We start from the raw sequence: 12,808 nt of genomic DNA, 5'->3' as shown, positions 1-12,808 counted from the left end.
TTAGAGTGCTTTATAACAGTCTGCATACATGTGCACAGCATGAAATGTCTCAGTGGACTTGTGCTATCCTCTCTGTTCTTTGTTAAGGACAATATTTTAAGTTTAAGCTTTGCATAAGGGTTCTTCCTCTTTCTTTGGCATGCTTTGTACTTAGCACTTTATCTTCCTTCTGTAAAACCATTTTCTTTCAGATCACCTACCTGTCAATTTTCCCTTGCTCTCCAGCATGGAGGTTCAAAGCCTCATTTTGGTTTGTTCTCTAACTTGCCATCCTCCTTTGCAAGGTGAAGATCTGCTTTGTTCCTGCATTGATACTGCCCCTTGCTCTCCATTCAAGACACCAAGAGAGAGGACAATCTTTGTACAGTGCTCTTTTATTTAGAATCTGTATCGTCGCCTTCTATCTTAAGCTGATACAGGAGAGGAAAACAAAGGGATGGGCAGCACCATGTACAAATTGGTGTTATCAGTTTGGGTACAGTCTGCAGATAGTTGCTGTTACCAAATATACTTAAGAGACTCTGGTCCAGGTAATTAGTCATGTGTATTAACATTTTAATGCCTTGCAGCAGAAATTGTCCCGGTATGCTTGAAAGACTGAAAACTGTATATAGGTTAACAAAAAGGGCCATTAATGTTACATTGACAATTTCGCTAATATTTAACAACATATTGTTGAATACTTCTTACACCTTGATAATGTCCATGGTTACATGATCATGTACATGTTTCTTTAGGATTTATGGCTTCTCTGAGAATAAATTTGTATATTTGCTGTGAAAGAACTCAGCCCTGAATGTTCTGTAGGGGACAATTAAATTCAATTTAGGTTAATTTAAAAGATGCCCTCTGATTTGGGATGTTGAGTCTTCTGCTTTCTGTTGATACAATAGGCACACAGCACTGCTGCTTCCACTCCTGAGTTTTACTTTGAAATACAGGACTGTGCATGTGCACTTTGTCATCATGGCAAACTTCTGGATTGTTACATATGGCATGAGTAGCCCTAGTAGTCAGTAAATAAGGCTGTGGAACCATAATGGTGAGTATTGAGAGTAAAACAAAATACTGCCTTAGCTACTCACTAATTGCACACTGTTGCTCTGGCTGAGGCAGTGCTCCCATGTTTTAAGTAGAACATGATCAGATGAGGTTAATGCAGCATCGATACAGAGGTCACTTAAAGGCTTCACAGGTGAAATTTTGCTAAAGTATTTCATAAGCTTAAGTGTTTAATATTGCAGCCTTAACCTGTATAGCTCTGTGTGTTCATTGTATTTTTATATTGTGGTTTTTCTTTTACCTACACTGTTCACCAAAATATTTGTCTTTTTATTAAGAGGCTTAATATTGTCGGTGGCCATCTGTCAGGATGTTGCTCTGCATAAAAGCAAGGATTTGACAAAAGGGTGTCTTTGTACACATTCCTCTTGGACCACTCAGTGACAGTCAGTCTGTTTGATGTCCTGCTTAATAGTGAGGGAAGATGCCATCCTCTAGAAATGCTTTTCCTAAAATAATTTGCAATTACTCTTATTCTGCTGAGACAGAAACTTTAGGGCTGCAGCTAATGTGAAATGCAGCCACATGGTGTTGGTTACTAGGTCAGGCTTCTCACAGAAAGATATGTCTCATCTCTTACAATTTAAAGTAAATAGCCCTCCTGAGTTCTATTTAGTTTTTTAGAATTCATGGAGCATTCTAGCAGTGCATTTCTTCTGTTGGGAGCGCAGAATGACCTAACTGTATTTGCTTTGTTCGGCAATATGGACAGCATCCATCAAAAAAGCATCAAAGAAAATGTATTAAACTCCTACAAGGAGCTGCTCTTCAATTCAAGACCATGCAAGATTGTTTTATCTTGTGGTTCCTTAGACTTCACTATATGGTTTCATTTCACTTTTTCAATGATGAAGCAAAATATTCAGCATGTAACATTTTATATTAAATATAAATGCTATGTATGTATATACAGATATTTGTGTGTGTATGTGCCATATGGGTGGATTGCTGTAAAATACATGCCTTATTTCAGGACAGTAGAGTTGAATTTGTACAAAAATACTGACTCTTGCACAGATTTATTTTAGAATTATATTTAGGTCTCAAATGATTTGTTTTTCTTCCTTAAGAAAGGGCTGAGTTTATCAGGGAATTAAATGGCAGACCCATAACTTTGGCTCATATCTTGTAGCAAAACAAATAATGTTATTGTGTTTTAACAAATGAGTATGTATTAGATGATCCATGGTGACTTTATGCTTGATTTGAGCGAGTAAAAACATACTTGAGTTTAACTAAACAAATTTTACCCCAAGGAATGCTGGCTGGCATGTAGTAAAATCTGGTGAGCCTTATTAATTCATTCATGATGCCTGCCCCATGACTTCATGGGCAGTAAATATTGTCCTAATTCTTACAAACAGATCCTGTAACTTCCCAGTTCAAAACAAATACAAGAAAGGTGAAAGGAGGCATGTCTGACACTTGTTGGTTAGTGCAATTATCTCATGGGGCTGTTAATGATAACTGCTGCTATCTGTACTTGGGATCTTGCCTGGTCTTACATATGTTGCAACAGCAGCATCTATATACCATGGCAGGTATTATAGATATCTCATTTCACTGTTACACAGCAAACATACAGAATGGATGATCCATCCTGAAAGAGGAGAAAAACAGCCATATCTACCCATCTTTCTCACCTTTTCTGAAATTTGGTGTTGGAGCTTGCCATCTCTAGTGCTTGCACCAGAAGTAGCACAGAATACCTGTATTTAAAACAGCTCAGTTAGAATCCTGAAGTGGGATATGCATCTGAAATGGCTCTTAAAAATTGGAAGCACATAATAAAATCAGGATTTTTGTCTCCACTATAATTACAGTATTTTAAAACGTGCAGAAAAACAATCTGAGGATGGGGGCGGGGTTGTTTGTTTTGTTTACATTTAAACTGGTTTACCAGTTGGTTTACAATACTTTCTTTCAGAGAGCTAGGCTGAAAGCAGAAGACACCAGTTGACAGTCAGTTTAATTTGCTGATTCATCTGTTACAGGGATGGCATCAGGCCAGAGCTTGGCTCACAGACTAAAGGCTGAGAGCTGTGAAGATGCTGGGACTTGAAGGAATGTTGTTAAATTGTTACTGAGTGGAGGCAGTGAAAGTTTTTTTCTTTAGTTTTAAAGTGCTTCTAATTTTGCATTGACAGAAATCTTTCCACCTAGACTTGAAGTGTTTTTTGGTTAAAGGGAGATCAGACATTACAAAGATACAGGGATGGAACAGCTGGCTGTTAGTTAAGTGCTTCGTCCATGGGTATGTTGTGCAACCAAAAATGCAGCTCAAATAAGCTTATGTTTCACAGCAATCAAACAGAGTTTTGGCAAAGGCTTTGCAAATGTCGTCTTTTCCTGGCAGACTTGCAAAATAAACCTGCTGGGTTAAGTAATGAGACTAAAAGGGAAAAAATCCAGGAAATCTTTTCTTGCCAACAAGCAATCTGGAAGAGGGTTATGAGTGAAGAATTGATAGTTTCTAATTTAAAAGAAATATCTTCAGTAGATTTAACTCTTTTTGCACAAAGTCTGACTTTGAGAAGAGCTTTGAGCATCTAGTTCATTGTGACTTCTAGAGAATATGGCATTTTGGGTTTTTGTTTTGGTTTTTTAATTGCTAACAATGGAACTAGAAATTGTTTTATGAACAGAACCAATAGCTTGCAGCCTTCTGCTTTTCAAAATAAGCTATTTCAGTAGAGGGCATGCTGTCATTTAAGTGTTTTGTATATAATATCATTCTCCTCCTCCATAGCTGTAAACACCAGCCGGTATGCTGAAAGTTATAGGATCCAGACATATGCAGAATATGTGGAGAAAAAATATGAAGAAAAACAGGCCAAGAGAAAATGTACAGAAGATAGTTGGAAGGAGATGGAGAGGAAGAGGTTAAAAACCCAGTGCACACCTTACATTTCCCAGAGTCGATACTACTGTGTTAACAGGTGAGATGTCTGCGCTGCCAACTCGTGTTCTTACTGCATTTCTATCCAAAATCTAGCAATTTTTAAGGTAGTTCTTAACTAATAGAGGACATTTTTTCTGTATGTATTTCTTTGCATATAAATCAGCAGGGGTGCATCAGCTGTCACAAGACAATAAATAAAGGAACAGAGGGAATTTCATCACAGATGTGATCAGACAGACTTTTAAATGCTGGGATCTTGAGGGCACATCACATCACAGCTTCTGAGCTTGATGTAGCAGCATCATTTCTTATAACCAAAATTTCAAAAATATTTTCTTTAGTCATATGGCACTTGTGAGTGTCTTGTGTCACGTGGACACTTAGTTGTCATCATATATCCATTTAAAGACCATGTTGGTTTTGGGCTGACTTTCCATGGTGATAACAGTGCCACAAAGAATGGTATACATGCTCTTGTAGAGCAGTCCTGATGAAGTTGTCCTTATACTCCAAAAATGATGATACCTGCATGGCTTTAAGTATAAAATTTGAAAAGGGTTTTAGTTCATTATTTAAGGACAAAATTAAGTGAGGACATGCTGCTTTCGGTACTGGTACAGTATGTTCCTTGTGTTGTGTGTGTATTTCTTGTTCCATATTTATCCATTGATAGTAATGACAGGTTTTGGATATGATGTTAACAGGCAGCTTCTTTCTCATTCATCTGTGTAGCTGAGCATGTGAAGAGAGTTCTAGTGTTAATATAATTGTATAAATAACCTATCAAGTTATTGCCATTCTTCACCCTCCCTTCTCCTGCACTGTCCCCCCAGTTCTATGAATTCTATATGAAAATAAGTTTGAATGGAGTGTGTAAGCTACATTTCTCTAAGTAGATGTTTTGGTTTGGTTTTGGGGGGTTTTGCCTCCTTCTCCTCCCTGCCCTGTGGTTACACAAACCAAATTTGGTGGTCATAAAACCAGTGCTACGGTATTTCTGCTTTATCTTTCTTGGAAATTCTACATTAAGTTCTAGTTCTCGTTATATCTTCCTGTAAATGTTAATCTGTCGTGTAACAAATTTGCTAAACTTGTTCTGTTCTTCTCATGACCTTACAATTTTGCAGGTGTGTATTTTGGCAAGCTGTCAGATGTTTATGGCTTTTGTCATGGTGGGAATTCTATATGTGTTAGAGACATGTTTGATTCAAAAAAACATGTGGAGAAAGCTGATAATACAATCCGTATCAAATGAAGTTGGTTTAATGGAACTGTTGTGCTCGGGAATCCTGGGGAGTCTGTGCTGTGAGGGGATGAGGAGCTTTATGGATTCTCCTGGCACCAGCGTGCACATGGCTAGGGCTTAGCTCTATGCCTAAGGTGGTAGACTATTAAATAGTCTGGAAATACTTACTACACTTTGACTTTGCTGCAAAGAAGCACTAAGTTCTAGTTTTGTTTCTGCCAGAGGAAATGTTTCCTCTCTTGGGTACCTACAGGTTCTAGGCAGATGGTAACGATGGCAGCTCATGGAGAACAGCAAGTGCAGAAACCTGATTTGCTGTTGTCTTGCAAAGAAATTCAAGATCCACCACAAATGTATCGTTTGGAAAATTGCTGAACAAAATTTTTGGTAAATTCTTTCCCTAAAAGTTTGACATACCCCAGTGAATTGGTTGTCTAAGCACTTACTCTCCTTGAAAATTTTAAGTATCTTTTTTCATCTAGTGTTGTAAAATTCTACAAGAAGTAGCTTTTTGTTTTCATGTGATCAACATATTGATAGCATTGGATAGCAGCCTTTATTTTGTTGGCAGATCTCTTATAATTGATGTTACATAATTTTTTGTTCTCTTATTCCATTGATAAAGTGATTGGATTCTGTCCCACATTTCCTCTCATGCAGGTCTTTTGACATGTTTTTCTTAATTTATTTTTATTTCTTACTAGTTATATTTAATTATTTTGTCAATTTATATTTTGTAAATGCTTCTTCTGAAGTGTAATCTCTTTAGATAGATCATGGACCTGCAAACCATGGTCTTTCATTTCACTCAAGATGAACTCTTTATTTTCCAGACAAAGGGATATAAAAATATTTCTATCTAAAGGTATATAAAATATTTCTATTTTATCTATTATATGCAATAATTTTGATATAAAATACAATAGCAAAATTTATAAAAACAATCAGGACAAATATGTATGTGTGCATGTATATTTTTCCAGATCAGTTGAAGTCCTATCTAGCTGAGTAGTCAGCACTGTGATGTATCCAGCAGCTGATCCCTTATAATAGCTTCATGTTACTACATCCTTTATTTATTTATTATTTAATAAGCTTGCTGCATCAGCTTCTGCCAAGGAGCACAGCTGCAGGATAGCTGTTTGTCTCCATGATGACAATGTGTCCTGGCTACTTTTTCATTCAGTAAGGAAGTTGTTGAGTATTTCTTTTAAGGAACTTTTGTCTTAATTTGACAGATTGATAAATATGTAACAAAGGTTCTGTAATTCTTGCCTTCTTGATAAAACTGTAGTCCTGTATTGTAGAGGAACTTCTCTTCAGAAAATGAAGTTTTTTACTATTAATAGCAGTCACAAGGTAAAATTAATTATAATTAATATCTATCCTTTGCATATAACTTAATATTACCATTAAATATAAAAATTTATTCCAATGGAAATATGCCTAATTATTAATGTAAGATGGAGAAGTAGAGGGAAAACTGCTGCATTTGACAAAACTTTAAGTAGTAAATAAGATCGCCTTGTCCAAATCTGTTGCTATTCAGAACACACATAGGAAACAGATGGAACTGGCTATGTTGTGCTTAGCAAATGACTGCCTGCCAGCTCTGCCATGACTGTTAAATGCATGGCTTTAAGAGCTTTTCCTTAGCAAAATAGTGTTAAACCATAGCAGGAAAAGTCAAATAGGGTATGCTCTATGGAAAATTAGGTTCTCTGCCCTCTTTGTACTTAATTATCCTCATGATGATCACCTGGAAACAGTAAAATAGGGTAAGGGCTCATATGAAGTACAAGAAAGGGATACAATATTCTGCCTAAAACTATGAGTGCTGCATCTTCTGTCAAGTCAGGGTGCTGTTTGTAGCACCACTTCCTTGAATGTCTTATTTTGCTAAAGATTATCTAATTTTTGAAATGTGTAAGTGTTTCTACTTGGTTTATTGATAATGGTTCTTTTGGTTTAGTACAGAAATGGTTCTTTATAGTGGTTTATTACCCACTAAGAAAAGGAATTGCAAAAGCTGGTGTATTAAGGGTATAGATAACAAATATTACAAGTAAATTATTATAGAGTTCCTGCATTGTAGTGTTATTTTAGGTGAATTCATTTGCTCTTCAGCTTAAATGACTGATTTTTATGATGGATCAGTATCTACTCCCACCCCTCAATGTTGTTTCAAGTGTCAAGAGAACTTAGTTTTGTGTAAATGAAATTTATTTGAAATTGTAGGTCCTCATTTATACAGGCCAGTTACAAATACCTTGCTGTGATGAAGTGTTTCTTTAAAAACTCAGACATGCTTTTCCAAAACAGAAAATGTTAAATGCTACATTATCATAATTGTTTTCCTACCTTTTGCTCCCCTCTACTTGCTGATTCTTTCAATTTGATTATCACAGTACTAGTTGGATTACTGCTATTTAGTATGTCTTGAAATATATTCTCTAGAAAATAAATAGTTATTGCCTGGATAGCTGTTGTAGAGGTGTGTATTGAAACCTAAGTGTTATGTGGTTAGAGGATGGTGTAAATCTGAGTCTGTAAATGGTCATAAGGATCATAAAAGAAGTCTGTCTGCATTGGGCACTGACTGAAAGCTGTTACAGTGTTTGAATATTTAACTCTGTTCAGTTGTTTCTCAGCTGAATGAGGAAGTTGAGGCAGATATGTGGACACATCCAAAATAACAGTTATAATTAGAAAAGTGAACTTTGAGTAGTGCTCTAACTCATATATGGAACCATACTCATTTCCTAAGTGCATAAATAATGTTGCTGTAATCTTTAATCTTATTTAAGGTTAAAGAAGAACAAGATGTAAAAAAAAAAAATTAACCATTTCCCCTCTAGAAGCCATGCAATGAATGAATAGAAAATATTTGGGAGAAAAGAAGACAATGGTTCTTCATTGTAAAATATGTTTATTTTGTGCTGCCACTTTTTGGTGGTGGGCTTTTTTTTTCCCCGTAAGGTATCTGCACAAGGACCATAAGGCCTAAAATTAATTTTTATGTTGTTTTTTGGTTCCTAGCTAAATGTGCATTGAAGGTCAAGAACTTGTTTCTCTTTATTTGCAATAACTTCATAGTAGTCTTAAGTTGGAAAAATTAAATTCAGCCATAATACCATTCAAGAAAGGATCTTCTTCCTACAGTGAGTGCAAGTTCCCTTTTGAGAGCCAAGTGCTAAAGATATCCTGGGTTCATAATTTATGGTTCCTGAGTTTTTTCTTCCTAATCTATTTTTCAGAATGGCTTTCCCCAGAGTAGAGTTCTTACAAGATTTTCTAAACTTTATTTTTAAAAAATACTAGTTTTTCATTTCCTAAAAGCTCCTTCTTCCCTCGACTTTTTTTCTTTCCAACCCTAGTTTTTGCCTGCTTTGCAATCCTGAAGTGTGTACACAGGATTAACAGTTCTATCCATCTTTTTATTGGTAGTGGTTGTGGTATGACTCAAAATGATGATTTGTAAGAAATCATGCAAGAAGGCCTTCTGTGTGTGAATGTTTGGAGGAAAAACCAGCTATTCATCAAAGTAAATGGTGTTTGTGCTCCTAAAGTGGATGTAAGAGCATGAGATGTAATCATATGTTTCATCTTTGTTTATTGCCTTTGGACATCCCAGACAGACTCTGTTTTAAGTTGCAAAATGTTCAGCTGAAAAAATTACATTTCAAAGCCAAAACTATAGTGCAAAATTTAACAATTCTTCCTTTAGCTGAAACCTTATTGAAACACTAATTCACTGCTATTGATTAAAAAGAAAAAAAATATCTTGTAAGGCTTTGTTTTATAACTTAGTATTAATATTTATTTAACTCGCAGAATAGAACATGGCTTAGATGCATACAACATGTTGTGTAGTTCTAATTAAAAAATAAAAGTTCATAAATCTAAAACTACCCTTTTTAAAATTGGTTGTTCTAAAAGCATATTAGACATTTAAGTAGCTGGTGTTTACATATCTAGAAGTTCATAATGGGAACTGGTTTTTAATTAGCCCCTTTGCTACCTCATTCTGTTTTTTACTCATGCTAATTTAATTTTAATATTGTCATTTGTCTTTTAAGGAAATTTAACAATAGCATTTCAGTGGAACAAAAGCCCACAAAAGGTTATTTCAGTGTGTGCTGAATGGCGTGGAGCTCTGAGTTAATCTTTATACTGTGTTAGTCAGACTTCATTCAAATGCTGCTAATGAAATGAGCATGCAATGTTTTGTGCTCTTTATTTTACTGGCCCCATGAATAACAGGACTCTGCACTTGAAAGCCAGATTTAAAGTTTATATATGGAGCTTGATTGTTTTCTCTACCTTTATGTATAAATGCTTTAAAAACTACCTGTAGTTGCACGAGAGAGGTGAAGCTAGCATGCGAGTTAGAGACTCCTTCAATTTCAAGATGTGGTTTTGAGGCTTAGTTGTGCACTGTCTGTTGACAGTGCTTTAAAGAGCTTGCATAACTATGAGAATAAAATGTAAAACTGTGCAAAGATAGAGAACTGATTTAATTACATTTCAGATGAGTGATCTCATCAGAATAGCAGCTAGGTCTGAGACATCAGTAGTACAAAAAATGAATGCCTTGGTCTACATAAGATTGGATTAGATAGCAAATTTATAGAATTTTATAGTTAAGCCAAATCTTTCAGATAATGTAATTTCATGGTGCACCACTTAGAACAGTTTATTCTTCTACCTTCAGAAGCATTTAATAGATGTACAAACTTTGTAATAGTTACTCTTGACTTTTTCATAATCATCTTTCTTCTATCTTCCAGTTTTACAGGTACCAGTACAGTGGGAAAGAGAAGCATGAGTCCTATTGAGGAAGAAACTGTTTCTGATGATATGGAAGAGGCAGAAGGCCAAGATCCAGAAAATGATCAGGCAGACTCCTGTGCAGAATCCTTTCCAGATGGTAAGAAGAGAGCAAAAAAGTTGAAAAAGATCAAGACAGAACAAGTTCCAGCAGGTAAGTGCTGGAACCATGTTCATGCCCATGGTTTACTTTTTCTGTTTGGAAATGTTCTAGGCCTGAACAGAACTGAAATTCTTTTCCTGAAAGTGTTTGCTTCTAGCAGTAACTTAATTACATTCCAAGTTCTACTTGAAACTGAACATGTCATATAAAAAATCATATAAAAGTTGCAAAAGAACTCAACAAACAAACCCAAAACAACATCAAAAAGAAAAGATCTCAGCCCAAACCAAAAAACTCATAACCAACCAAAACCCAATCTGACACCAACCAAAGGAATTAGAATGTAGTTGATTTATTACTTTTGCTTAATTTCTTCCTTAAAATAAAGCTTTTTGAATATTTTTAAGGTATTTTAATTTTTTTTAATGTGACTTTGTAGTTAATGTTATTCAATGTGTTTTGCGTATTGTAAGCAAAATTGAAGGCACTCTGTTTTGATGTATGCATTAATACATTCAATGTTCTGCATGATGTTTGTAACCATAACATTTATTGGGCTTTATTTGGCTGAAGACTTTTCACCTAGGGTTGGTGTGAAGGTGGGTGTTTTCAGATTTTACTACCTATATATTTTTTAGCCAAAATACTTTGAACTGAACATCTGACTAAATGCAGGCAGGTTACAATCAGATGATGATGTTTCACCTTATAATTTTTGCTGTTTTGTGACTTACTGCAGCTTGTACAAAAAAAGTAAATACCTATCCATAGATCACATGAATTTAAACATCAAAAAAATTTAATTTGATTGATCTATTTTTTGTTGCTTCTATTTCACTGTTTATTAGTAATTTCTTGAAGAAACTGGACTATAATAAAAATTAAATAATATTTTAATTTGGTCCAGATGACCATACTGTATTAGTCATCTAGAGCACTGCCTGCATTGAAGTATCTTCAAATATTCATAATTAAAACTTTGTTTCAATAACTGCACTAGCAGCTTTTATCCAGAAAGTATTATTGTATACCAGACATCCTTTCTCCTGACTTGGTAGAGTAAAATCTTTCTTAGCTGATTCAAAAGCTGTGCTTGGAAATTTTTTCTTCTTTGTATTCAGTAGGGCAGTTGGGGCCTGCAAGCATATGCAAAATGACAAGAGTGTCTGTGGCAATTCCGAGTATAGCATTCAGGCTCTGTATTTGGCATTATGGGAATATGTGTTATCAGTATTAATGATTCATCTTTATTCTCCAATTAATTTGGGATGGAAATATTCTTCCCTGTCTTAACAGCCTAAATAAAAATAATGCCAAGAACACTTGGGAAAATAGTATTTAGCTTTATCATCCCAGTAATTGCAAAATGAAAATTACCTAATTATTAGGGTTAAAAATACATTATTTACCATATATGTAAGAAACCTGAAATTAACCTTTATTTTTTCTGTATCTAGAGCCTCCCTCTATAGAAAAATATGTCTTAATATTCTCTGAAAGAACAACAACAAAAAAAATCTTAATGTAATTTTTATTCCATTATTTTATCTTCTAGGAAACCTCACAACTAGTTCCACTGGAATTTTTGAGGTCCCTGAAACATGGTAGGAAACAACTGCCTTAAAAAGTGGAATTTATTGAAAACAGTTGAGAGAATACACCTCTTGGAAGCCATACTTTATTTAAATAAAGTGGTGTTAACAATGCAGTATGTGTCCTGAAAATCAGTTTAATTATTTTAAACTGTTTCTTGAACAATCGTTGTCATTTTTCACTCGTGTGTACATCACCTATTATATGACTTGTTGTTGATCCTGTGAAATCCTTGCTGTTGTAACTGATGTTAGGTTAAGAAGCAAGACTCAATGTCCTTTGGTCACCTCCTTGGCATGCTGGCTATGAACTGTACAAGAAACTGGCACTCTGTGATTTTGTGCTAGGCTGTTTCCTTTGCTTAGGGAGTTACCACAGCTCTCCTAGTATTTAACTGTTTATTCAGGCAGCTTCAGTATGCTGTCAGCATTCTGGAAACAGGTAGAACTGCAGTTTTACTTACTGCTTTCTACCTGTTACTTTATCTGGGAACATTTTTTGAATTGCTGTTCTCTACACCCACCCCAGTGCAGGTGGTATTCATCTAAATACCAGCCTTATACATAACTTACCCTTTCAAAAAACTGTAAAAGTTTCTCAAACATTAATTTCCTGGTGGGAGGTAGTTTTTCTTTGTTTTCACATCTGTTGTTCCCACTTTTAAATCCTGATTCTGTAAAAAATGTTTTTTGGTACCTGTGATAAACCTGCTAACTGCACCAGCCCTTTACTTGTTTAAAAAAGGATCTGCATTGGTAGATTTCAGAAAATGTTTGATATTTAAATTTTTGTATCATGGAAATAAAGCCAAAATATGTATTTCCATAACATGAAAATTAAAGACATTTTCTTAGGAACTGGTTTGTTTTTATTTATTAGCGTCTGAAATGGTTTGAGTGAAATCTTTGTTTTCCTTCTTCCTAATATAACAATTTATTGTCATCCTCTTGAGCAGACCTTTTTGTTCCATGGACTATTTTCAAGATATTTGTGAACTGTAACCAAGACAAGCAAGCCTATTGTCATAAGATTTAAATTTCTATGTGTTTCCCTTGGAGGGGTGAAAACAAAA

General features: G+C 35.0%; 1 protein-coding gene across 4 annotated transcripts in view; it reads left to right on the top strand.

Annotated features, from left to right (window-relative positions):
* PARN (poly(A)-specific ribonuclease) overlaps positions 1-12,593 on the top strand; it is a 45,101-nt gene extending 32,508 nt beyond the window's left edge. For 3 of the 4 annotated variants that reach the window (XM_002197500.7, XM_030285250.4, XM_072935707.1), the window contains exons 22-24: positions 3,812-4,001; positions 10,001-10,194; positions 11,699-12,593. In XM_002197500.7, coding sequence (XP_002197536.3) covers positions 3,812-4,001; positions 10,001-10,194; positions 11,699-11,751 — 437 coding nt within the window. In that variant the 3' untranslated portion in view covers positions 11,752-12,593. The remainder of the gene's footprint in view (positions 1-3,811; positions 4,002-10,000; positions 10,195-11,698) is intronic. The other variant, XM_072935706.1, reaches the window with a different exon arrangement.
* The last annotated feature ends 215 nt before the right edge of the window (positions 12,594-12,808 follow it).

Source organism: Taeniopygia guttata, chromosome 14 (genome assembly GCF_048771995.1).
Source record: "Taeniopygia guttata chromosome 14, bTaeGut7.mat, whole genome shotgun sequence".
NCBI lineage: Eukaryota > Metazoa > Chordata > Aves > Passeriformes > Estrildidae > Taeniopygia > Taeniopygia guttata.
This window is presented reverse-complemented; position numbering and strand designations above follow the sequence as displayed.